The 27,906-nt window shown below is 47.4% G+C and overlaps 1 protein-coding gene across 5 annotated transcripts; it reads left to right on the top strand.

Annotated features, from left to right (window-relative positions):
* TRAF7 (TNF receptor associated factor 7) lies at positions 1-27,402 on the top strand. 5 transcript variants are annotated; one of them, XM_077274467.1, is made up of 21 exons: positions 1-218; positions 11,847-11,893; positions 12,103-12,160; positions 12,269-12,360; positions 13,786-13,902; positions 14,200-14,292; positions 17,835-17,868; positions 18,182-18,365; positions 18,908-19,042; positions 19,165-19,382; positions 22,317-22,390; positions 22,470-22,518; positions 22,597-22,724; positions 22,802-22,884; positions 23,002-23,041; positions 23,114-23,230; positions 23,447-23,569; positions 24,103-24,222; positions 24,404-24,535; positions 24,846-24,965; positions 25,269-27,402. In XM_077274467.1, the coding sequence occupies exons 3-21, from the start codon at positions 12,109-12,111 to the stop codon at positions 25,281-25,283; spliced, it is 1,926 nt and encodes a 641-aa protein (XP_077130582.1). In that variant the 5' UTR covers positions 1-218; positions 11,847-11,893; positions 12,103-12,108; the 3' UTR covers positions 25,284-27,402. The 5 variants fall into 5 exon arrangements, with proteins under 5 accessions (XP_077130582.1, XP_077130581.1, XP_077130579.1 ...); XM_077274466.1 differs by having other exon boundaries at positions 116-218; positions 11,847-11,961; positions 18,908-19,036; XM_077274464.1 differs by having other exon boundaries at positions 117-218; positions 11,847-11,961.
* Positions 27,403-27,906: the final 504 nt, after the last annotated feature.

Raw genomic sequence — 27,906 nt, forward strand, 5'->3', positions numbered from 1 at the left:
GACAAAAAACGAGCGCCTGATTGGCTATTGCTTTGGAGTCGCGAGCTTTGTCGGGATTTGTAGTTTAGTTTGTGGAGACGCTGGTCATTAGTGATTCCTAGCGGACTACGGCTCCCAGAATGCTGATGGTGGAATGGGAATTCCCGGAATGTGTCTGTGTGAGCCGGGGAGGGGCTGTCGTGCTGTTAGTGAAATCCGGAAAACATGTCTGCGGATTGGTGAGTGTAATGGAGGAGACGGTGAGGGGCGATGTGAGGAGCTGCGAGGCCAAGGTTTGTCCCTGGGGCACAGAGGGGGTCCTGGTATACAGCGATGTCGTGACTGAGTATGGCAGGGGTGCTGTGTGCACTGACACCATCACTGCGCTCTGAATGTCGCGATTATTGTAATGATGTGTAGAGGAGAGTGCAGGAGGTGCACTGTGTGACACGAGGAGGGGAAGAGGGAGGCCACTGACAGGAGGAGGGAGAGGAAGGCCACAGTCACTGACAGGAGGAGGGAGAGAGGGAGGCCACAGTCACTGACAGGAGGAGGGAGAGGAAGGCCACAGTCACTGACAGGAGGAGGGAGAGGAAGGCCACAGCCACTGACAGGAGGAGGGAGAGGAAGGCCACAGTCACTGACAGGAGGAGGGAGAGGAAGGCCACAGTCACTGACAGGAGGAGGGAGAGAGGGAGGCCACAGTCACTGACAGGAGGAGGGAGAGGAAGGCCACAGTCACTGACAGGAGGGAGAGGAAGGCCACAGTCACTGACAGGAGGAGGGAGAGGAAGGCCACAGTCACTGACAGGAAGAGGGAGAGGAAGGCCACAGTCACTGACAGGAGGAGGGAGAGGAAGGCCACAGTCACTGACAGGAGGAGGGAGAGGAAGGCCACAGCCACTGACAGGAGGAGGGAGAGGAAGGCCACAGCCACTGACAGGAGGAGGGAGAGGAAGGCCACAGTCACTGCCAGGAGGGAGAGGAAGGCCACAGTCACTGACAGGAGGAGGGAGAGGAAGGCCACAGTCACTGACAGGAAGAGGAAGAGAGGAAGGCCACAGTCACTGACAGGAAGAGGAAGAGAGGAAGGCCACAGTCACTGACAGGAGGAGGGAGAGGAAGGCCACAGTCACTGACAGGAGGAGGGAGAGGAAGGCCACAGTCACTGACAGGAGGGAGAGGAAGGCCACAGTCACTGACAGGAGGAGGGAGAGGAAGGCCACAGTCACTGACAGGAGGAGGAAGAGAGGAAGGCCACAGTCACTGACAGGAGGAGGGAGAGGAAGGCCACAGTCACTGACAGGAGGAGGGAGAGGAAGGCCACAGTCACTGACAGGAGGAGGGAGAGGAAGGCCACAGTCACTGACAGGAGGAGGAAGGCCACAGTCACTGACAGGAGGAGGGAGAGGAAGGCCACAGTCACTGACAGGAGGAGGGAGAGGAAGGCCACAGTCACTGACAGGAGGAGGGAGAGGAAGGCCACAGTCACTGACAGGAGGAGGGAGAGAGGAAGGCCACAGTCACTGACAGGAGGAGGAAGAGAGGAAGGCCACAGTCACTGACAGGGGGAGGGAGAGGAAGGCCACAGTCACTGACAGGAGGAGGGAGAGGAAGGCCACAGTCACTGACAGGAGGAGGAGGAAGGCCACAGTCACTGACAGGAGGAGGGAGAGGAAGGCCACAGTCACTGACAGGAGGAGGGAGAGGAAGGCCACAGTCACTGACAGGAGGAGGGAGAGGAAGGCCACAGTCACTGACAGGAGGAGGGAGAGGAAGGCCACAGTCACTGACAGGAGGAGGGAGAGAGGAAGGCCACAGTCACTGACAGTAGGAGGGAGAGAGGAAAGACACAGTCACTGACAGGAGGAGGACTGGAGGTTACAGTTGGGGAGGGGGGTGACAGGAGGTGTCATGCTATTGGCTGTACAGGCTTAGGACCCTGTTCACACATCCATATAATACCGCTGCATTTGTGTCATCCGTTTTTTTTCTGATATGGTGTAAGAAAAATAAATTCCAAATCTTCTCCTGTACTTTGCAATGTCAGACCCGGGCTGCACACGGACTACTGACTGCTGCCATCCTTGTGCTGTACGTGTTCACATGGACCCGTAGACTTGTATTGGCCGCTGTCATATCTGCTGCCGTAAATACCTGACATTGCAGCACCATAGACTATAATGGGGACTTGCGGCATCTGTGAGAAGTTGCTGCACAGCCGGAGGTGAGACCGGACCTGAGGGGTAAAGGCACCAATACTGGAGCATAAGATGAGGAAGTTACTCCTGGTAACCAATCAGGTCGCTGCTGTGTTCTCTGTGGAGTCTGGTTGCTATGGTAACTGCTCCTCTACTGCCCGCTTTGTCTTTTCGGGACAGATGATTGGAGCTCGGACATATGACTTTGTCCTGATACTTTGTGCCGTGCGGTGCAGGTATAAGGCTGGGTACACGGCGGCATCAGAGGTGGCAGAGAGACAGACCTCAGCTGCTGCAGAACCTCGTAATACAAACCCCAGCTGCTGCAGAACCTCATAATACACACCTCAGCTGCTGGAGAACATCTTAATACGCACCTCAGCTGCTGCAGAACCTCATAATACACACCTCAGCTGCTGCAGAACCTCATAATACACACCTCAGCTGCTGGAGAACATCTTAATACGCACCTCAGCTGCTGCAGAACCTCATAATACACAGCTCAGCTGCTGGAGACCATCATAATACACACCTCAGCTGCTGCAAAACCTCCTAATACACACCTCAGCTGCTGCAGAACCTCATAATACACACCTCAGCTGCTGCAGAACCTCCTAATACACACCTCAGCTGCTGCAGAACCTCATAATACACACCTCAGCTGCTGGAGAACCTCCTAATACACACCTCAGCTGCTGCAGAACCTCATAATACACACCTCAGCTGCTGGAGAACCTCCTAATACACACCTCAGCTGCTGCAGAACCTCATAATACACACCTCAGCTGCTGGAGAACCTCCTAATACACACCTCGGCTGCTGCAGAACCTCATAATACACACCTCAGCTGCTGGAGAACTTCTTAATACACACCTCGGCTGCTGCAGAACCTCATAATACAGTAAGAAATAGCAGAAGCTGTATGAGCTGCTATAAGGTGTTATGTGTGACTGGTTATGGGGCAGTCCCCGCTCCCTGTGCCCCGCGGCCTCCCGTCCCGCTCTCCGGTGCTCGGGGCGGTGTATGGAGCGCGGCGGCTCCTGCCAGGGGCTTTCCACTCTTATAATGTGCCGCCCACCTCTGCACATGCCTGTGTGTGAACATCACCGCGCTCTGCGCTCACAGACGCTGCAGAGAGGGAGCTTCCTGCACAGGACGAGGTACGGAGCAGGGGAGACGGCGCTGTGGGGTGAGGTGCACATGTAGCAGAGCCGTGGAGGGCACGGCCGGGAATCGCGGGCCTCTCAGGCTGCCGTCACACTAGCAGGATTTGGTCAGTATTTTACATCAGTATTTTTAAGCCAAAACCAGGAGTGGGTGATAAATGCAGAAGTGGTGCAGATGTGTCTATTATACTTTTCCTCTATTTGTTTCACTCCTGGTTTTGGCTTACAGATACTGATGTAAAATCCTGACCAAATACTGCTAGTGTGACGGCAGCCTCACAGTCAGCAGAATTATTCCTAATTGTTCTTACGCCAGAAAAAGCAGATGTGATTGTGTCCGTGCTGCACATTATGGCACCAAAACTGCCAGCCGGCTGTACTGTGTTGTGAGGTTCTGCCCTATAACTGGAATGTGTCGCTCATGTCCGGTGCCTCTAAGAAATGAGGAAAACCTCCAGCAAGTATCTGTCTATATACACAGTGTATACCGTATACATACGGGGGGTGAACGCTGTGCATGTACATACGGGGGGCTGTATGCGGTGTATATACATATAGGGGGTTTTATGTGATGTATATACATATGGGGACTGTATACAGTGCATATACATACAGGGGGCTGTATACGGTGCATATACATACGGGGCTGTATGTGGTGTGTGTGTGTGTATATATATATATATATATATATATATATATATATCTGTATCTGGCGTATACATACAGGGCTGTATCTGGTGTATATACATACGGGGGGTTGTATGCGGTGCATATACATGCGGGGGGCTGTATACGGTGCATATAAATACGGGGGCTGTATGCGGTGTATATACATACGGGGGCTGTATGCAGTGTATATACATACGGGGGCTGTATGCAGTGCATATACATATGGGGGCTGTATGCGGTGCATATACATACGGGGGGCTGTATACGGTGCATATACATACGGGGGGGCTGTATACGGTGCATATACATATGGGGGGCTGTATACGGTGCATATACATATGGGGGGCTGTATATGGTGCATATACATACGGGGGGCTGTATACGGTGCATATACATACGGGGGGCTGTATACGGTGCATATACATACGGGGGCTGTATACGGTGCATATACATACGGGGGGGCTGTACACGGTGCATATACATACGGGGCTGTATGTGTTTTATTTATATATATATATATATATATATATATATATATATATATATATATATATATATATATATATGGGGGCTGTATCTGGTGTATATACATACGGGGGCTGTATGCGGTGCATATACATATGGGGGGCTGTATACGGTGCATATACATACGGGGGGGCTGTATACGGTGCATATACATACGGGGCTGTATGTGGTGTGTGTGTGTATATATATATATATATATATATATATATATATATATATATATCTCTCTCTGTATCTGGCGTATACATACAGGGCTGTATCTGGTGTATATACATACGGGGCTGTATGCGGTGCATATACATACGGGGGCTGTATTCGGTGCATATACATACGGGGGGCTGTATACGGTGTATATACATACGGGGGCTGTATGTGGTGCATATACATACGGGGGCTGTATGCGGTGCATATACATACGGGGGGCTGTATACGGTGCATATACATACGGGGGGCTGTATGCGGTGCATATACATACGGGGGGCTGTATGCGGTGTATATACATACGGGGGCTGTATGCGGTGTATATACATACGGGGGCTGTATGCAGTGCATATACATACGGGGGGGTTGTATGCGGTGCATATACATGCGGGGGGCTGTATACGGTGCATATAAATACGGGGGCTGTATGCGGTGTATATACATACGGGGGCTGTATGCGGTGCATATACATACGGGGGCTGTATGCGGTGCATATACATACGGGGGGCTGTATACGGTGCATATACATACGGGGGGCTGTATGCGGTGCATATACATACGGGGGGCTGTATGCGGTGTATATACATACGGGGGCTGTATGCGGTGTATATACATACGGGGGCTGTATGCGGTGCATATACATACGGGGGGCTGTATACGGTGCATATACATACGGGGGGCTGTATGCGGTGCATATACATACGGGGGGCTGTATGCGGTGTATATACATACGGGGGCTGTATGCGGTGTATATACATACGGGGGCTGTATACGGTGCATATACATACGGGGGCTGTATGCGGTGCATATACATACGGGGGGCTGTATGCGGTGTATATACATACGGGGGGCTGTATGCGGTGTATATACATACGGGGGCTGTATACGGTGCATATACATACGGGGGGCTGTATACGGTGCATATACATACGGGGGGCTGTATGCGGTGCATATACATACGGGGGGCTGTATGCGGTGTATATACATACGGGGGGCTGTATGCGGTGTATATACATACGGGGGGCTGTATGCGGTGTATATACATACGGGGGCTGTATGCGGTGCATATACATATGGGGGGCTGTATACGGTGCATATACATACGGGGGGCTGTATGCGGTGCATATACATACGGGGGGCTGTATGCGGTGTATATACATACGGGGGCTGTATGCGGTGTATATACATACGGGGGCTGTATACGGTGCATATACATACGTGGGCTGTATGCGGTGCATATACATACGGGGGGCTGTATGCGGTGTATATACATACGGGGGGCTGTATGCGGTGTATATACATACGGGGGCTGTATACGGTGCATATACATACGGGGGCTGTATGTGGTGCATATACACTGTGCAGAATTGTTAGGCAAGTTGTATTTTATAGGATTATTTTTATTATTGATCAACAACTATGTTCTCAATCAACCCAAAAGACTCATAAATATCAAAGCTTATTATTTTTGGAAGTTGGCGGGTTTTTTTTTTAGATTTGGCTATCTTAGGCTACTTTCACACTAGCGTCTAGCGTCGTTTGGCCTCCGTCGCTATGCGTCGTTTTGGAGAAAAAACTCATCCTGCAAAAGTGCTTGCAGGATGCGTTTTTTCTCCATTGACTTGTATTAGCGACGCATTGCGACGGATGCGTCGTGTTTTGGCGGACCGTCGGCACAAAAAAACGCTACATGTAACTTTTTTTGTGCATCGTGTCCGCCATTTCCGACCGCGCATGTGCGGCCGGAACTCCACCCCCGCCTCCACGCACCTCACAATGGGGCAGTGGATGCGTTGAAAAACTGTATCCGCTGCCCCCGTTGTGCGGCGCTTTCAACGCTAGCGTCGTTGCGTCGGCATGTTGCAGTGCACGACGCTAGTGTGAAAGTAGCGTTAGGAGGATATCTGTTTGTGCAGGTAACTATTACTGTGCAGAATTATTAGGCAACTTAATAAAAACCAAATATATTCCCATCTCACTTGTTTATTTTCACCAGGTAAACCAATATAACTGCACAAGATTTAGAAATAAACATTTCTGACATGCCAAAACAAAACCCCCCAAAAATTAGTGACCAATATAGCCCCCTTTCTTTATGATGACACTCGGCAGCCTCCATCCATAGATTCTGTCAGCTGCTTGATCTGTTTACGATGAACATTGCGTGCAGCAGCCACCACAGCCTCCAGACACTGCTCCGAGAGGTGGACTGTTTTCCCTCCCTGTAGATCTCACATCTTATGACCACAGTTCTCTATGGGGTTCAGATCAGGTGAACAAGGGGGCCATGTCATTATTTGTTCTTCTTTGAGACCTTTACTGGCCAGCCACGCTGTGGAGTAGTTGGAGGCATGTGATGGAGCATTGTCCTGCATGGAAATCATGTTTTTCTTGAACGATACCGACTCCTTCCTGTACCACTGCTTGGAGAAGTTGTCTTCCAGAAACTGGCAGTAGGTCTGGGAGTTGAGCTTCACTCCATCCTCAACCCAAAAAGGTCCCACAAGTTCATCTTTGATGATACCAGCCCATACCAGTACCCCACCTTCACCTTGCTGGCGTCTGAGTCGGAGTGGAGCTCTCTGCCCTTTACTGATCCAGCCTCTGGCCCATCCATCCGGCCCATCAAGAGTCACTCTCATTTCATCAGTCCATAAAACCTTTGAAAAGTCAGTCTTAAGATATTTCTTGGCCCAGTCTTGACGTTTTCTCTTATGTTTCTTGTACACAGGTGGTCGTTTTTCAGCCTTCCTTACCTTGGCCATGTCCCTGAGTATCGCACACCTTGTGCTTTTTGTTACTCCAGTAACGTTGCAGCTCTGAAATATGGCAACACTGGTGGCAAATGGCATCTTGGCAGCTTCACGCTTGACTTTCCTCAATTCTTGGGCAGTTATTTTGCGCCTTTTTTGCCCAACACGCTTCGTGCGACCCTGTTGGCTATTTGCCATGAAACGCTTGATTGTTCGGTGATCACGCTTCAAAAGTTTGGCAATTTCAAGACTCCTGCATCCATCTGCAAGACTTCTCATAGTTTTGGACTTTTCAGAGCCCATCAAATCTCTTCTGACCCATTTTGCCAAACGAAAGGAAGTTGCCTAATAATTAAGCACACCTTATATAGGGTTTTGATGTCATTAGACAACTCCCCTCCTCGTTACAGATATGCAAATCACCTGATTTACTTAATTGGTAATTGGCTCTCAAGCCTGAACAGCTTGGAGTAGGACGACATGTATAAGAAGTATCATGTGATCAACATACAAATTGCCTAATAATTCTGCACACAGTGTACATATATGGAGGCGTATACGGTCGGGTTGTTGTCCTGTCCTGCGCAGGTTGTGCATTATTCGTGGTGGGCTCGTGTCGGTGAGTTACGGGTACGGTAGCGGCGGTCGATTCTGCGGGTCACACTCACGCTCCTCTTGTTATTTTCGTACTGATTACTTATTTCCTAATCATTAGTGGGATCCCGCTCTTGCGCTCGTCGTCACATTGCTCACATTCACAGCACTGACCGCCCGTAACAAACGCTGTCAGCACCTCACGGCATTGATAAACCTGTGGCAGAGTGGACACCGCCATACTGTGCCGTAGAAGATTAAAGGGAGTGTCCAGCACCTCCACAAGGCTGTGCGAGGTGACGTCCATCACACCTGGCAGATATCGTGCACCATATGGCGGCACACTGAGTCTTGGGGGCTTTGTTATATTTATGCGCCCGAACACGGCACATTCATTACAATCTGGGTGTAGTATTACTTTAGGAAACCTCAGCAGGCGTTACCGGTCAGCCCGTCAGTGAATCGTATGGTATGTGAGAAACCCCTGTATACTAAGGGTTGGGAAATCCACGGATATGGTCTCCAGTCGTGTCATGGAAACAACCATTGTTTGTTACTACCGTCTCCACGTGAAATATTTCCAAGAGCCTTTAATAGAAGCAAGCTGCCCCCTATGTACAAGAATATAACTACTATAATACTGCCCCTATGTGCAAGAATATAATTACAATAATACTGCCCCTATGTACAAGAATATAACTACTATAATACTGCTCCTATGTACAAGAATATAACTACTATAATACTGCTCCTATGTACAAGAATATAACTACTATAATACTGCTCCTATGTACAAGAATATAACTACTATAATACTGCCCCTATGTACAAGAATATAACTACTATAATACTGCCCCTATGTGCAAGAATATAATTACAATAATACTGCCCCTATGTACAAGAATATAAGTACTATAATACTGCTCCTATGTACAAGAATATAACTACTATAATACTGCCCCTATGTACAAGAATATAACTACTATAATACTGCTCCTATGTACAAGAATATAACTACTATAATACTGCCTCTATGTACAAGAATATAACTACTATAATACTGCCTCTATGTACAAGAATATAACTACTATAATACTGCCCCTATGTGCAAGAATATAATTACAATAATACTGCCCCTATGTACAAGAATATAACTACTATAATACTGCCCCTATCTACAAGAATATAACTACTATAATACTGCTCCTATGTACAAGAATATAACTACTATAATACTGCTCCTATGTACAAGAATATAACTACTATAATACTGCTCCTATGTACAAGAATATAACTACTATAATACTGCCCCTATGTACAAGAATATAACTACTATAATACTGCCCCTATGTACAGGAATATAACTACTATAATACTGCCCCTATGTACAAGAATATAACTACTATAATACTGCCCCTATGTACAAGAATATAATTACTATAATACTGCCCCTATGTACAAGAATATAACTACTATAATACTGCCCCTATGTACAAGAATATAACTACTATAATACTGCCCCTATCTACAAGAATATAACTACTATAATACTGCCCCTATGTACAAGAATATAACTACTATAATACTGCTCCTATGTACAAGAATATAACTACTATAATACTGCCCCTATGTACAAGAATATAACTACTATAATACTGCCCCTATGTACAGGAATATAACTACTATAATACTGCCCCTATGTACAAGAATATAACTACTATAATACTGCCCCTATGTACAAGAATATAATTATAATACTGCCCCTATGTACAAGAATATAACTACTATAATACTGCCCCTATGTACAAGAATATAACTACTATAATACTGCCCCTATCTACAAGAATATAACTACTATAATACTGCCCCTATGTACAAGAATATAACTACTATAATACTGCCCCTATGTACAAGAATATAACTACTATAATACTGCCCCTATGTACAAGAATATAATTACTATAATACTGCCCCTATGTACAAGAATATAACTACTATAATACTGCCCCTATGTACAGGAATATAACTACTATAATACTGCCCCTATGTACAAGAATATAACTACTATAATACTGCCCCTATGTACAAGAATATAATTACTATAATACTGCCCCTATGTACAAGAATATAACTACTATAATACTGCCCCTATGTACAAGAATATAACTACTATAATACTGCCCCTATCTACAAGAATATAACTACTATAATACTGCCCCTATCTACAAGAATATAACTACTATAATACTGCCCCTATGTACAAGAATATAACTACTATAATACTGCCCCTATGTACAAGAATATAATTACTATAATACTGCCCCTATGTACAAGAATATAACTACTATAATACTGCCCCTATGTACAAGGATATAACTACTATAATACTGCCCCTATCTACAAGAATATAATTACTATAATACTGCCCCTATGTACAAGAATATAACTATTATAATACTGCCCCTATGTACAAGAATATAATTACTATAATACTGCCCCTATGTACAAGAATATAACTACTATAATACTGCCCCTATGTACAAGAATATAACTACTATAATACTGCCCCTATCTACAAGAATATAATTACTATAATACTGCCCCTATGTACAAGAATATAACTATTATAATACTGCCCCTATGTACAAGAATATAATTACTATAATACTGCCCCTATGTACAAGAATATAACTACTATAATACTGCCCCTATGTACAAGAATATAACTACTATAATACTGCCCCTATCTACAAGAATATAACTACTATAATACTGCCCCTATCTACAAGAATATAACTACTATAATACTGCCCCTATGTACAAGAATATAACTACTATAATACTGCCCCTATGTACAAGAATATAATTACTATAATACTGCCCCTATGTACAAGAATATAACTACTATAATACTGCCCCTATGTACAAGGATATAACTACTATAATACTGCCCCTATCTACAAGAATATAATTACTATAATACTGCCCCTATGTACAAGAATATAACTATTATAATACTGCCCCTATGTACAAGAATATAACTACTATAATACTGCCCCTATCTACAAGAATATAACTACTATAATACTGCCCCTATCTACAAGAATATAACTACTATAATACTGCCCCTATGTACAAGAATATAATTACTATAATACTGCCCCTATGTACAAGAATATAACTACTATAATACTGCCCCTATGTACAAGGATATAACTACTATAATACTGCCCCTATCTACAAGAATATAATTACTATAATACTGCCCCTATGTACAAGAATATAACTATTATAATACTGCCCCTATGTACAAGAATATAACTACTATAATACTGCCCCTATCTACAAGAATATAACTACTATAATACTGCCCCTATCTACAAGAATATAACTACTATAATACTGCCCCTATGTACAGGAATATAACTACTGTAATACTGCTCCTATGTACAAGAATATAACCACTATAATACTGCCCCTATGTACAAGAATATAACTACTATAATACTGCCCCTATGTACAAGAATATAACTACTATAATACTGCCCCTATGTACAAGAATATAACTACTGTAATACTGCTCCTATGTACAAGAATATAACTACTATAATACTGCCCCCTATGTACAAGAATATAACTACTATAATACTGCCCCTATGTACAGGAATATAACTACTATAATACTGCCCCCTGTTGACCACTTAGGCCTGCGCTCGTTTCTTTCTCTTCTGGTGACGTGTCCTCTCTTTCCTCCGCAGACGGCTCTGGTTTCGTGCAGAGATGTCGCTGTAGATTATGACCTCGAGTAAGAATCCAAGATTCAATCATTTTTCACCTGGTGCCACAAACGTACAACCAGACGATACCAGCGGGGTACCGGCCTTTTCTGCCCACTATTTCCTGCTCTGTTTCTTCTTTCCTCCTCCGTTCTCCCTCCTCTTTCCTCTCTGTCTGTTTCTCCTCTTCTTTCCCCTTTCCTTAGACACAATCTTATCATTTTGTCATTTCTCCTAGACCAGAATGGAGACCACATTCGGCCCGGCTTTCACAGCGGTGACCACCATCACTAAAGGTAATGCTGAGACCCTCCGGCCGTCCTCTTGTATTTTTGGCTTTTTTTTTTTTTTTTAGAATAATGCAAAAATAGAGTTAATCTTCATCTCCTGTGTGTTGTCCCCAGCCGACGGTACCAACACCTTCAAGCAGCACCGCAGGACGCCCTCCTCATCCAGCACCTTAACCTTCTCACCTCGAGATGATGACGATGTCATGGTAAGTGGTAAGCCCACCCTCACGATTTGTGTCTGGGGCCCGAAGGCCTATCTGAAGGTGTTCCTCTTAAATAGCAGTCCTGCTTCCCCTAGCTGTTCTTACCGATCCCCCCACATATATGCACGCTCAACAGAGAGAGACTTGTAAGCCAGACACTTGTCTTGTAAATTGAAAGAATCGGACATGCTGAAATCCAACATGTCTGATCCTTCTCTCCCAAATATCATCACATGGGGCCCCAAACAGTAGATGGTCAGCTGCTCCAACTGCTCTTACTGACCACCCTCGTACATGTGCACACTCTGCTTAGCTGAGCATACATGTGTTCTCAAGGATTGGACATGCTGAAATCCAACATGTCTAATCCTTCTCCCTATGTCCTCACATGGGGCCACAACTATTCCTACTGACATATGCACACTCGACTCATCTGAGCATACATGTGTTCTCACTGGCAGTAAGCCACTGTCAGACACCTGTATAATGAATAGATTGGACATGCTGAAATCCAACATGCCCGATTCCCCATACTCATTAGATGGTCCGCTGCTCCTGCATTCCCCAACTACTCCTACTGACCCCTCCTTGTACACATGCACGCTCTGCTTTGCCAAGCATACATGTGTTCTCAAGACATATGTATAATGAAAAGTTTGGACATGTTGAAATCCAACATGCCCGATCCTTCTCTTCCCAATATCATCACATGGGCCCCCTGCACACATTAGAGGGTCATCTGCCTACAGGTTTTCCCAGCTACTCCTACTGACCCCTCCTTGTACACATGCACGCTCCACTTCCATAAATGTGCTCTCATGACGTGTATAATGAAAAGATTGGACATGCTGAAATCCAACATGTCCAATCTTTCTCTACTTATACAATCTCTGAATTTACTTCTAGAATGCAGTGCACACGTCCGGACCACCAATATGGTGGACATGTCATCCATCTTCATACATAATGGAAATCCTCCCGGCATGGTCATCCGATAAGATGCCATCGGCACCGTGCACATATAAACAAGCACAAAGGAGTTAAACCCTCGTGAAGGGAATATCATTCCCAATATATGTTCCCCTCTGGCCTCCCCCCTCCTTCCTCGGCCTCCTCACCTCTCCAGCAGGAAGCGGCCGAGCTGGCTGAATTGAATTGGAGGAAGTGTCTGCATATACAGTGTGAGCAGCGCTGCCAGGAGCGAGTGCGGAGCGGCCACTGATCTATAGGGTGTGCGGAGCCTCGCTCGTCCCGGCAATGCGGGCAAATACCGCCGACACCCCGAGATCAGCTCAGATCCCGCCAGAGGGAGCGTCCACCTAATCCGAAAATGTGAGCGCGCGGCTGAGGATGACGGGCGCATAGTGGAGCTCTGCGGGCACAGACCCGTCCCAGCACTCATGGTTGCATCGTTTCTCCTCTCTGCAGCCTCCGATCAGCACCTCCCGGCGGTCGGACTCGGCCATATCTGTCCGCTCCCTGCACTCCGAGTCCAACATGCCCTTGCGCTCCACATTCTCACTCCATGAAGAAGAGGAAGAACCGGTAAGTGGGAAAATCTTACAGGAGCCGGCGCTTCTCCATGCCGAGTCCTCACTTTATTTTGCTTTGTGCTTTTTCTCTGTTCTTCCTCCTGGAAGTGTCTGGATGAATCGGCGACTGACTGTTACCGTCCGCTATGTCGCGTTCCGACACTGTGATTAATTACCAGTTTATTAATACATTTCCAGGAGGGAAATACAAGGCTGCAGTATTCTTATCACAGATACCTTTGCCAGTGTGGATGACTTTGGAGGGAAGCAGCAGGGTAAAGCATGACGGTTTTCTTCTGTGTCCATACAGGACCCTCTGGTGTTTGCGGAGCAGCCCTCCGTGAAGCTTTGCTGTCAGTTGTGCTGCAGCGTCTTTAAAGACCCAGTTATTACCACGTGTGGGGTAAGTGACCACCCAGAAGAACAGAATCCCCCTTAAAGGGATCAAGCGTACATTTTGCCTGTCGGAAAGTTCTGCAGTTTTTTCTCCTACACGTTCCACTATATTTCCCTATCTCTGCTTGCTGTCAGTCTGATCTTTGCCCTGCTCACGCAGCTGTAGGTCTGGTACAGTGTATCAGGGAATTGTGCAGCTTCTGATACATTGAACGAAGCCTATCGGCCGTGAGCATCTCAGCGTAAGACTGATGCCTGACAGCAAGCAGAGAGAGTGCAAATGATATCTATGGCATGACTGGCTGATCCGTCCCTGTATGGTGACAGCAAGTATCTGTTGGGGGTAGTAGTTGCATCCTTCATTGCAATCCTTGAGGTTGCACTGTGAATATCTGCGGGATAAGACACTTGTTGATGGACTTGGGTTTTGGCAGCAGCGACGTAGCGGGCGGCAGCGCTTCACTTGGCAGGCGGCGGCGCTTCTTGGCCGGAGGCGACTCTGCGCACCTGTAGCTACATCTGTTCTCAGCGCCTGCCAGGAACATGGAGTAAAAGGACTTCTCACATCACCCGTCATATCTGGAGGAAGTCACATGTGTCCAGACGCCAGGGAAGGACGCTACAGTCATGGCTGATAACAGAGGACAATAAATGGCAATATAAAATGAGACACAGGGAAGGTTAGTGTCCCTTTAATGGATCAACATTTGCAATTCCTCTGGTAAAGGTCAGCTCTCAGCCGCCCTCCCCCCGGAAACCTCCGAGCAGCAGCATCTCTGGCCAAGCCGTGGAAAGTCTTGCTGCAGGAAGCCTGCGCGTTGCTTGCCCAGTATTGCTTAACAGCCGGCACAGGAAGGGGGCAGGGAGACTGCGTTATCTCAGGCCGCGGCTCCGGGGACCGTCAGAGGCCAGAAAACACAGGGAAAGTACCAGAGTCACGCATCCTGCACAGCCAGCGCCAAGACGAGACCCTCCAAATGTAGAAGTGATGGAAGAGGGAAGCGAAAAGAGGAAATCAGAAGATGAGGAAGTGCCAAGAAATGGGAGCGAGATGTCACACGTGCACGAATACAGCGTATATAGTGATCGGACGTGATATAGGTCTTGTGGGGTGTTCCCGGAATACAGCAGGTCCTGTGGGGTGTTCCCGGAATACAGCAGGTCTTGTGGGGTGTTCCCGGAATACGGCAGGTCCTGTGGGGTGTTCCCGGAATACAGCAGGTCTTGACTTGTGGGGTGTTCCCGGTATACGGCAGGTCTTGTTGGGTGTTCCCTGTATACGGCAGGTCCTGTGGGGTGTTCCCTGTATACGGCAGGTCTTGTGGGGTGTTCCCAGTATATGGCAGGTCCTGTGGGGTGTTCCCGGAATACGGCAGGTCCTGTGGGGTGTTCCCGGAATACGGCAGGTCTTGTGGGGTGTTCCCGGTATACGGCGGGTCTTGTGAGGTGTTTCCGGAATACAGCAGGTCTTGTGGGGTGGTCCCGGTATACGGCATGTCTTGTGGGGGTGTTCCCGGTATACGGCATGTCTTGTGGGGGTGTTCCCGGTATACGGCATGTCTTGTGGGGTGTTCCCGGTATACGGCAGGTCTTGTGGGGTGCTCCCGGTATACGGCAGGTTTTGTGGGGTGTTCCCGGTATACGGCAGGTCTTTTGGGGTGTTCCCAGTATACGGCAGGTCCTGTGGGGTGTTCCCAGTATACGGCAGGTCTTGTGGGGTGTTCCTGGTATATGGCAGGTCCTGTGGGGTGTTCCCAGAATACGGCAGGTCTTGTGGGGTGTTCCCGGTATACGGCGGGTCTTGTGAGGTGTTTCCGGAATACAGCAGGTCTTGTGGGGTGGTCCCGGTATACGGCATGTCTTGTGGGGGTGTTCCCGGTATACGGCATGTCTTGTGGGGGTGTTCCCGGTATACGGCATGTCTTGTGGGGTGTTCCCGGTATACGGCAGGTCTTGTGGGGTGCTCCCGGTATACGGCAGGTTTTGTGGGGTGTTCCCGGTATACGGCAGGTCTTTTGGGGTGTTCCTGGTATATGGCAGGTCCTGTGGGGTGTTCCCAGAATACGGCAGGTCTTGTGGGGTGTTCCCGGTATACGGCGGGTCTTGTGAGGTGTTTCCGGAATACAGCAGGTCTTGTGGGGTGGTCCCGGTATACGGCATGTCTTGTGGGGGTGTTCCCGGTATACGGCATGTCTTGTGGGGGTGTTCCCGGTATACGGCATGTCTTGTGGGGTGTTCCCGGTATACGGCAGGTCTTGTGGGGTGTTCCCAGTATACAATGGGTCTTGTGGGGTGCTCCCGGTATACGGCAGGTTTTGTGGGGTGTTCCCGGTATACGGCAGGTCTTTTGGGGTGTTCCCAGTATACGGCAGGTCCTGTGGGGTGTTCCCAGTATACGGCAGGTCTTGTGGGGTGTTCCTGGTATATGGCAGGTCCTGTGGGGTGTTCCCAGAATACGGCAGGTCTTGTGGGGTGTTCCCGGTATACGGCGGGTCTTGTGAGGTGTTCCCGGAATACAGCAGGTCTTGTGGGGTGTTCCCGGTATACGGCAGGTTTTGTGGGGTGTTCCCGGTATACGGCAGGTCTTTTGGGGTGTTCCCTGTATACGGCAGGTCCTGTGGGGTGTTCCCTGTATACGGCAGGTCCTGTGGGGTGTTCCCGCTATACGGCAGGTCCTGTGGGGTGTTATCGGTATATACTGATTAGTATCTATTAAAAGTTTGCCAGTTAGCCTGAACCAGGAGTAAATCATGGGAACTCAGAGTTAATGGATGGAAGTGTGGAGTGAAGCCTGACCTGTCCTTTCTGATCCTTTAGAAGAGATACTGCAGCCTTAATTTAAAAAAAAAAAGTGCCTTCTGTCTCTGATAGAGAAGTGTCAGGACACGCAGAGCATCGCAGCTTTATATCTGCAGACCGGTCATAGCGCCCATGATGACCCCTGTCCACCACCTACACCGTGCACATGAGCTTCAGACCTGGACCAGCAGGAATGGTAGAAGGCGTCGGGACTGATGAATCCTGTCCTCCATCATGTGGACGGACGGTGCTTGTGCGTCACTTACCTGGGAAAACGACAAGATGGCGGATGCCGTGCGATGGGCAATGTCCTGCTGGGAACCTTCATCATGTGGATGTTACACGTAACATTGCACAGCCCCATCCCCGCTCTGATCTCACCAGATCCCCCTGGACACAATCGGACCCCAAGCCTCGATGGGTCAGATCTGCTCTGGTGGCTGGAGACGACCTGCACATGTGGTGTAATACTCTGCCTGATCTCGGTATACAGCACTATCGCTATATTACTGTCTCCTTCCCTGCTCGCCTCTTCATTAGGCCACTAGGTGGCGCTTTTAATATCACAGTCATTGGCTGGATGGTAAATATATAGGTTAATCCTCTCCCGTCCTATATGGATTATGTGACCGCACAGGATTAGCGGATTGATAAAGCCGCAGCGGCCGGCTGTAAGTTATAATGTCCGTATATGTGCTAGGGGAGCCCGCTGAATGACGGCCGCTGACTCTTCTCTCCTTTGCTCCACAGCATACGTTTTGCAGGAGGTGCGCCTTAACATCTGGTAGGTAGAGTCTTCTTTTACTATATAATATTAAAGGGGGAATATTGCCACAATTTATACTGATCGCTGGGGGGCTCTGTAACCTCTCCGTCCCTTTTACTTGGGTCACTATGTGATTGGACGAGCGATCAATGGCGACAATCAAGAAAATGCTATGGGGACCTGTAAATCAAATATGTCGGCAGCACATAACCATATGTAAAGTGTAGTATAAAATAAGAATCCCATAAAGGAATTAAAAGAAAAATGTAGTTAAAATGTTTTTGATTTTGTGCGGATTTCTTGCCTTAATGCCTCTGTTTCCTCTCACCAGATAAGTGCCCTGTGGATAATGCCAAATTAACGGTGGTGGTGAATAACATCGCCGTCGCCGAGCAGATAGGAGAGCTCTTCATCCATTGTAAATACGGCTGCCGCCCCTTCGCCAACGGGAAGCCGACGACGTATGAAGTGGACCCCCATGGCTGCCCCTTCACCATCAAACTAAGTGCCAGAAAGTAAGTGTTCTGTTCTGGGTTCCGTCTGCTGAAACCCCACCAATTCCACTGTGTGCAGAGGAAAGAGATTAGTGGGGGTCCGACTATAAGTTCTAATGTCTGGGACTTGCACCTGTCTCAAAAGACGGGTCTATTGTTTGCATGGAGCAATGGTTGAGCGTGTGTGCCATCCCCCATACTCGACCATTGCTCCATGTGAACAGGGGACACCAGAGCTCAGATTTTGAGAATATTGCAGGTCAGACTTCCAACAATCCGCAACTCATCACTGATCTTCTGGATGGGAGATCGGTTGGTATGGCGGCACAACCTCTTTAAAGGCCTGTCCTAAATATCAGGACCTCCTCTAAAGAAGCCGCAGCACTCCTCCTCAATAAAAAGTAAGGACCCCTTTAATTATTGGAAGGCTTGATGTACGGATTAGTTTACATAAGGTCAACAGTTTTCAGCTCTGTTCGCAATCATTGGAGTTGTAGTTGACAGTTTACGGTACCTGTCTGGATTTAAGATTTATGTCTTATGCTTCTCTTCTGTTTTTGCAGGGACCATGAAGGCAGTTGTGACTATCGGCCGGTGCGTTGTCCCAATAACCCGAGTTGCCCGCCTTTGCTGAAAATGAACCTGGAAGCCCACCTCAAGGAGTGTGAACACATAAAGTGCCCTCATTCAAAGTATGGGTATGTTCAGGATATGTACAAGGTAGAGGGATTGTATAGGGGCAGCCGGCGACGTGATGGCGAATGCTCTGCAGATCAGACCTGTATGATGGAGATAACGGCGGCCTCCTTGTCATACCCAGGTGCACGTTCATCGGGAACCAGGACACGTACGAAACACATCTGGAGACGTGTAAGTTCGAGGGTCTCAAGGAATTTCTCCAGCAGACTGATGACCGGTTCCATGAAATGCAAGTGGTCATGACCCAGAAGGACCAGGAGATCGCCTTCCTCCGCTCCATGCTGGGAAAGCTGTCAGAGAAGATTGACCAGCTGGAGAAGAACCTGGAGCTCAAGTTTGGTAAGAGATGGTCCAAGTCCATCCCTTTAGCACAGATTTCTGCAACCTGCGGTATCACAGCTGCTTGTCAGTGGATGTTCAGGCCCGGCGGGTTCAGCCAAACAGAAAAAAAGTTTGGGTGCCAGAACAGTACCCGGACCCCATTCACTTGAATGGATGTCCTGAACATCCAGTGTTTGCCACACTGTCATGTGCATGACAGCGCGGCAAACACACCCTCTGATCGGCGGTAAAATTATTACTGTGGTCAAACAGCTGCTGTTCCCATGCTATCAAATGACAGTGTGAGTCCGCAGCTATGATCGGAGTTAAAAAGTTTACATCCAGTCACTGGCGTCGTCTGATGGGACTAGTATTCCCATCAGCCTATGCCTGCTGCCCCTAATAACGGCAAGTGCAGGCGGCGGCTGATAGGAGTATTCATCAGCTGGTGCCTGCGGCTAAGTAAATAATTGAAATTAAAAAAAATGGTGTGGGTTCCCCTGTATTTTTGATAACCAGCCAGACAAAACTGTCATCTTCAGCAAGGCTGGTTATCAAGAATAGAGGAGTCCCCATGCCGTTTTTTTTAATTATTTAAATAAATAGCTGGATGCTGGTATTGTCAGGCTGGTAAGGGGCCATGGTTATTGCTTCCCCCAGCCTAAAAATAGCCCACAGCCGCTCAAAAAGAAGCATCTATTTGTCTGGCTCTTCCTACTTGCCCTGTAGCAGTGGCAAGTGGGATTGATGTCACCTTTGTATTGACAGGTGACATCAAGCCCATGGCTTAGTAATGGAGAAGCCTCTATAAGACAACTATCCATGACTAATCCTATAGTTGTATGGTAAATAAACACACAGCAAGTATAAAGTCTTTTATTTGAAATAAAAAAAACACACTTTTACTCTTTTATTTAAAAATAACAAACACAGTTATACTCACCTAATGCCTAATTCCAGTGAAGCCAACGTCTCCTGCAAAAAAACAACAAGGGCCTGCTCGCTCAATGCCATCATTCATGCTGAAAAGCACAAGTCGCACAGATGGTTTACGGCGTGGGACACTATGGATTCCAACCATCCCTCATCCATCCATCCATCCATCCATCCATCCATTCCTCATCCATCCATTCCTCATCCATCCATCCCTCATCTATCCATCCCTCATCCATCCCTCATTAAACCATCTATCCCTCGTCCAGCCATCTCTCATCCATCCGTCCATCCATCCTTCATCAAATTATCCATCCCTCATCCATCCAGCCTTTAACCATACAGCCCTCAACCATCCATCCCTCATACATCCATAACCTTGATGACTTCACCGCTAGACACTGAGACTGCGCTCGCAGCAACTCATTCCTCAGTGGTTCTCAGCCTGGATGGTCGCATCTTGGCACTGTCCAGGTTGAAAACTATCCCCAGACATGGATTACGGTGTGAGACAGAACTACGGACAGGGGAGTATTTTTGTTTATTATAGGAGATGAGGGCTTCAGTGGAATTAGGCGTTAGATGAGTATAATTGTGTTTGTTATTTTAAATAAAAAAGTAAAAGTGTGTTTTTTTTTATTTCAAATAAAATACTTTATTCTTGCTGTGTGTTTATTTACCATATAGTTATAGGATTAGTAATGGATAGGTGTCTTATAGATGCCTCGCTATTAGTAATCCGTGGGCTTGATTTCACCTGACAATACAAAGGTGACATCAACCCCACAAATATGAACTCCACTTGCCACCGCTTCAGCGCAAGGGTGAAATGCCGGGCAAAGCGCCAGAATTGGTGCATCTAATAGATGTACCTTTTCTGAACAGCTGTGGGCTGCTATTTTTAGGCTGGTGGGGTCAATATCCATGGCCCCTTACCAACCTGAGAATACCATCTGTCTGCTTTAGGTTGGCTGGTTATCAAAACTAGAGGGGACCCCAAGCTGTTTCTTAATTATTTATTTAAATAAAACAGCGTGGGGACCCCTCTATTCTGGATAACCAGCCTTGCTGACAGCTGAGGGTTGCAGCTTTCAGCTGTGAGTTTTGCCTGGCTGGTTATCAGAAATACAGGGGAACCCACGCCGTTTTTTTTATTATTTAGAGCGGTGGCGAATACTCAGCCGCGACAGTAGAGTGGTAGTGGGAGTGGTAGACCCATCAGCCAACGCCAGTGACCAGAGGTAAACTTCTTACCTCCAATCATAGCTTAAGGTTAACGCTGTCATCTGACAGCGTGAGAACCGCGGCTATCTGTCTGACCGATAGTAATGATTTCAGCGCCAATCAGTAGCTGTGTTTGCCGCCCTGTCATACATACAACAGTGTGACAAACACCCGGTGTGCGGGGGGCTGAACCCGAACAGTAACACAGCCTTCCTGGTGAAGTCAGTGTTCAGGGTCTGTGCCCAAATAGTAGGTATTCGATATGGACCCCGAACTTTACTGTTCAGTTCGCCCATCTCTACTTGTCAGGCCATGATGGGAGTTGCAGTCTCAGAACAGCTGGAGTGTTGCAGGTTGCTGATCCCCTTGCTTTAGCTGCAGCAGACCTGACTGTTGGAGCTTGCTGGGAGTTGTAGTTTCACAATAGATGGAATGTTGCAGACTCCTGCTCTAGCAGCTGGATTACGCTGTCAGGCGATGCTGGGAGTTGTAGTGTCACAACAGCTGGAATGTTGCAGACTCCTGATCTAGCAGCTGGATACTACGCTGTCAGGCGATGCTGGGAGTTGTAGTGTCACAATAGCTGGGGATTGTTGCAGGTTGCTAACCATTGCATAGCTGCTGACTGTTTGATCATGCTGGGAGTTGTAGTTTATTTGCTGCTTTTACTGGTTTGATACAATCCAGATGCATACAATAGATGCAGCACTGTCTCTGTCGTCTAGTGTTCTCTGTTGTCAGCCATTTGCTGCTGTTTTTCTTGCTCCTGGATGGCATTTTTTTTTTCCTTCACAGACGTCTTGGACGAGAACCAAAGCAAGCTGAGCGAAGACTTGATGGAGTTCCGCAGAGACGCCTCAATGCTGAACGTGAGCAGAGCATACATTAGAAAGTAAGTGCCCCCCTGCCAAGCAGCACGGCATCGCTCACCGCGTCCCTCTGTTACAGGATGAACTCTCACACATCAATGCTCGGCTGAACATGGGAATACTTGGCTGTAAGTAGCAGACGTCCAGACACCAGACTGTCGCTAACCTGCTGCCGTGACTGATGTCCTCCTTCTTCTCATCTGCAGCGTACGACCCCCAGCAGATATTTAAGTGTAAGGGCACCTTCGTGGGGCACCAAGGCCCCGTGTGGTGTTTGTGCGTCTACTCCATAGGAGATCTGCTGTTCAGTGGCTCCTCCGACAAAACCATAAAGGTAATCGGCGAATCTCCCATATTTTCTGCCTGCGTCCTGCTCTCCGTCCCCTTCTTTACTCTCCCCTCTCCTTCTAGGTGTGGGACACCTGCACAACCTACAAGTGCCAAAAAACCCTGGAGGGGCACGACGGCATCGTACTGGCCCTGTGTATTCAAGGGTAAGAAAAAAAAACAAACATCTAATTGTGACACATTATTACCCGAGCCCAGATCTGTGTCATTGCCAAACTACAACTCCCAGCATCCTCTGACATTATCGCCTTTCTGTTCCACAGAAGCAAGTTGTACAGCGGCTCCGCAGACTGCACTATAATAGTGAGTATGACCGACGGAGGAGTGATGGAGGACGGGACGGTCTGTTATAACCCTGAGTGTCTCTTCCTCCAGGTGTGGGACATCCCAACACTCATGAAAGTGAACACCATCCGAGCACATGACAACCCGGTGTGCACCCTCGTGTCCTCGCACAACATGCTCTTCAGCGGCTCCCTGAAAGCCATCAAGGTCCGTGCCCCTCACTGCGGGTTTCCTGCTAATCCCCCGGATGGTAGAATCAGTAATGTACCCCCATGGAGGCTGACTACACCGCTATGGAGGGTCCGGGCTCGAGTCTGATATATTTCTTTATTATCTCACACAATTGGGGGGGTCTTATTCCAACCATTTATTTCCTTGACCAGAGGACGAGATGTTACTCCATGTTTCTTCCCGTCTGTGCAGGTTTGGGACATTGTGGTTACGGATTTAAAGCTGAAGAAGGAGCTGACCGGCCTTAACCACTGGGTCCGTGCGCTCGTGGCCTCACAGAACTACTTGTACAGCGGGTCCTACCAGACCATAAAGGTGAGCGAGTGTAGGATGTGTGATGATGAGGGTATAGTCAGAAATACAGGGGTATATTGACCCCATAACCACCCTCTCATACACCTCAGCCATGGCAATCACAAGATCTAGCAAAGCTGGTGGCATTGCTGCCTCTTCTGGTCTCCTCCCAGCACTTTCCGAGCAAAACAGAAGACAGAATAGAAGCAGTTTACAGTCAATCTTCTTCTCGGGGGTCTTAAGGTTAAAGGGACACGCTGAGGAAAGTTAGTGCTATTTTCTGCCTAGTGCAAGACTTAAAGAGCAGCGATCACCAGTCTGGGGCTGACATATAGGGAAGCATCAGATTGGTGACAAAACAGGTCCCTAATCTCCTTCTTTCTAGCAAAAGTCGAGTCTGAAATTCTGGGTTGTGGGATGCGAGAACTATGACACTGGGAATCGCAATCATGCTTCAGCCCTTGCAATGGCCGCCGCCGCACCCTGCACCTGTTTTTTCAGAATAGGAGAAAGACATAAATGTAACCTAAGAGCATTTGTGTCGCCATCGGCAGATCTGGGACATCAGGACCTTGGAGTGCGTCCACGTCCTGCAGACGTCCGGAGGAAGCGTTTACTCCATCGCCGTCACTAACCACCACATAGTGTGCGGGACGTATGAAAATCTCATCCACGTGAGTAGAAAACTTAATGTATTACTCTAGAGAAGTAAATATAAGCGAAGGCTCCGACCTATGATTCTCCAGCCATCGGAAAAGTCATAGCGGCTGGAAAAGCCACAGGTCTGAGATCGCGCTCCTCATCCGCCATCTTGAACAGAATCGCATTATTACCATGTCTCCTTGTCTTCTCCAGGTCTGGGACATTGAAACCAAGGAGCAAGTTCGTACATTAACCGGACACGTTGGCACGGTGTACGCTTTGGCCGTCATCTCCACTCCTGACCAAACTAAGGTTTTCAGTGCCTCCTATGACAGGTCCTTACGGGTACGTGACTTTTGTTTTTTTAAAGCATTATCCAAAAATGTCTTGGCTCCCACGGTTAAGACATCTGCTTCCCTAAACCTGCTTACTTAGGTCTTCAGGTTTGGTGGCCACCATATGCTCCTTACTTTCGGAGAAGTATCATACACCCCTGATAATGGAGGTGGCTTGGACATCAGTGCCACCCCCACTATTTTGATGCTTAACTTAGATGTCTCTGTTGGGAACACCCTGGTCCGGTCACAGTCAGGCAGAAGAAGACTTATCTGATCCAGTGTCATGCCTGTGACTGTAGATCCTCTTCTTCCTTCAGGTCTGGAGTATGGATAACATGATTTGCACACAGACATTGCTGAGACATCAGGGCAGTGTGACTGCATTGGCCGTCTCGCGAGGACGTCTGTTTTCGGGTGCCGTAGACAGTACAGTAAAGGTAAGTTCTGACAATTACTTTGTGCACTGCTGTCTAAGAGCCACTGGGTGGCATCATTGCATGCACAGAAACACTGGCTTGGCTACCATGGCGATTTTGGTAGAAGTGGTGGGGGTTTGTCCGTGCCCACTACGGTCACTTTACTTCTGAATTCGCTAATAAAACATTCACTTGGGTTAGGCGGAGGTTGGGGTATTTCCAGCCCCGTAATACCCCTTTAGTCATAAATCATACTGCTCCTGACAACTGCTCCCACTTTCCGTAGGTTCCCTATTGATTGACTCATTCTTTCTGTCTCCTTAGGTCTGGACCTGCTAATGGAGACCAAACCACCTCCAGTTATAGCCTGGACCGCGGCCAAGTCTCCTCTGCCAGCCTTCCCTTTATTGCCACGGACATCTGACTTTTTGATAACAATTTGTTTAGTAGACACTTTAAGGCACCTGGACCCCCTATTCCGTTCTTGCTACTGGATTGTTCTCACTACCAGTTCAGAGCTCGGGCACCATAATAATACAGGAACTAAAGGCGACTGTGCGCTGGTAAAGCCAATCACCCCCAGCTGTGCCCGCAGCCCCATCTAAGCGGGGCAGGAGTGTTTTTGTGATGAGGACAATAGACTTACAGGATCATGAGAAGAGGGTATTGTCATTGAAATTAATTATCTTCATGGGTCGTTCCAATGTCCAGAATATATAGCGGCCTCGGTTGCAATACGACACCCATACAGGTTTTCCCTGGGCACCGTGCCCCTCGTGACAATATCATGTGACACACGAGGACGGGGCGCGATCCTCTGAAATTAGGATTATCATTGTTGTATACAGTCCACGATCTGTCTTCAAAAAGGGGTCAAAGGTAGGAAATGGTATAAAGTCAGCATTAAATATCTAGCCACATCCTGTGCCTCCGCTGCGGTGGTCTTCTCCAGTTTACTAGTGAGGACAGCACAACCATCACTTACGTGACCCCCCTAAAGCCAATTAGTGGTCAGGTCCTGTACATGCCAGCGTGACTTCTGCAGCTAAGGATTGGCAGCAGCGGTCAAAAGAATGATACATGTAAAATCATTAGCGAAAGGGTGAGCTGGCAAGGTGGGATTTTAATCGTTTATTATTTTTTTTTTTTATTATTAGAGGCCAATTCCTGCCCTTAACCCAATTTAAAAAAAAAACAAACTGATAAAGACCCCCTTTATAGACCCCATTAATTGAATGTGTGGAGTCGCTGCGATCTCACATAATAAACCTGCCTTCTGCTCCTTTTAAAGGGTAACTATCATTTACAAAAAATGTTTTATATATTAAAGGGGCTGTTATGTGCTACTGATCCAATGGCGGTCCAGGTTTGAGACCCCCATCGATTGCTGTGAAGTGTGCAACCCCTGCATGAGCCGCGCACAGAGTGATGTACAGACCCATAGACTTGGGTACATACGCTGCTCTGTGCACCGCTCAGGCAGGAGGAGTGTTTTGACCGATCGGTAGGGGTCTCAGGACCCGGACCCCTATAGGTAACAGCCCCAAATATATATATATACATTTTTGTAAATGATTTGTACTTTTTAAGTGCCATCTATCCATATATTTAGCACCTTCTTGGGTCCTGTGCCCGAACTGGGAGAGCAATACTTTCGATGTGGGGAGGAAAAGCAGTGACAACCGCTGTGACCCCCAGGGCAGTTGTCAGGTCTGCCCCTCCGGATGTAGCGGGGTGATCAGAGATTGTGCCTTGCAATCGGATCCAATCCATGATGGATCCCGGAGTATGGGAAATGTAAAAGGTTTGACCAACCAGCTCTTGTAAAATTAGCTGGCGGCATGCTGAGCCTTGTAGTACCTCCTGTTTGTACCATTGTAAGGGTCGGTGGGGAGGGAGGATCTTATACAAACTCTCTTTTTTATTAGTTACAGCTGTTTTTACGGTTTTGTATGAGTGCACACAGGTCGCCCCATCGGTTATTATATCCCGCGCTCGTCACTGTACATAATGTAGATTTTTACAATTCTTTTAGAATTGACGGTAGACGAGGCCGGTGCTTAAGACGTCGTCTTCACCTTCACAAAAACTGGCTCACTCTATAGAGATCCTAAGGGGGCAAATAAATATCCCCCGTTTGGAAAAATGAATTACTAGTAAATAAAAGTCACACCAGGACATTGCACCCTAAGGACTGAAACTCTTATTTTAGGGGCTCTTGAACACTAATTCTCACACTCCTGTAGACGGGTCATGTATAGTGAAGCAGCCAGCACGGAGGATCTGGTGCCGATCCCCACCTCTACTTCCCAGCGGTGACCCTCCAGGTACGCCTCACCCCGTGACATCGCGGCTTCACCCCCCCCATCACATGTCGAGCCGTTTTTTTTTCTACACTTTTTAAATATTGTATTATAGGAGCAGCGATTCATTTCCAATAAAATCGAAATGACGGTGATGTCTGTGTCTTGTTTTATTACCGTCGCCAAACTGTTCACAAATCCCCGTGATGGAGTACGTTCTCTATTTTCACGCCTTCTTGGTGTAGGCCAGTCTACCTGAACAAACATGGCTTTGGATTGTGCAGAGATTTCCAGTTCGGAAAAACTTCTTGCTGCCTGCAGTCACCACTAGGGGGAGCTCACTGAAGACAGATTTACACTGCTCAAAAAAATAAAGGGAAGACTAAAATCCCACATCCTAGATATCATAACAATAAATAATATAAATCAAAATTAATATTCCATTGAGGTCTGGACTTGGAATGATACACCAAAATCAAAATGGAAAATCAAATTACAGGCTGATCCAACTTCAGAGGAAATGATTCTCAGTAGTGTGTGGCCTTCATGTTCCTGTATGACCTCCCTACAATGCCTGAGCCCTGCCTCATGCTACTGTACCTCTAGGGGTGAAAGCAATGACAAAATGCAAAAGTGATCAAAACAACAGCCAAAAAGTA

The sequence above is a fragment of the Ranitomeya variabilis genome, chromosome 7 (genome assembly GCF_051348905.1).
Source record: "Ranitomeya variabilis isolate aRanVar5 chromosome 7, aRanVar5.hap1, whole genome shotgun sequence".
NCBI classification, from domain to species: Eukaryota; Metazoa; Chordata; class Amphibia; order Anura; family Dendrobatidae; genus Ranitomeya; species Ranitomeya variabilis.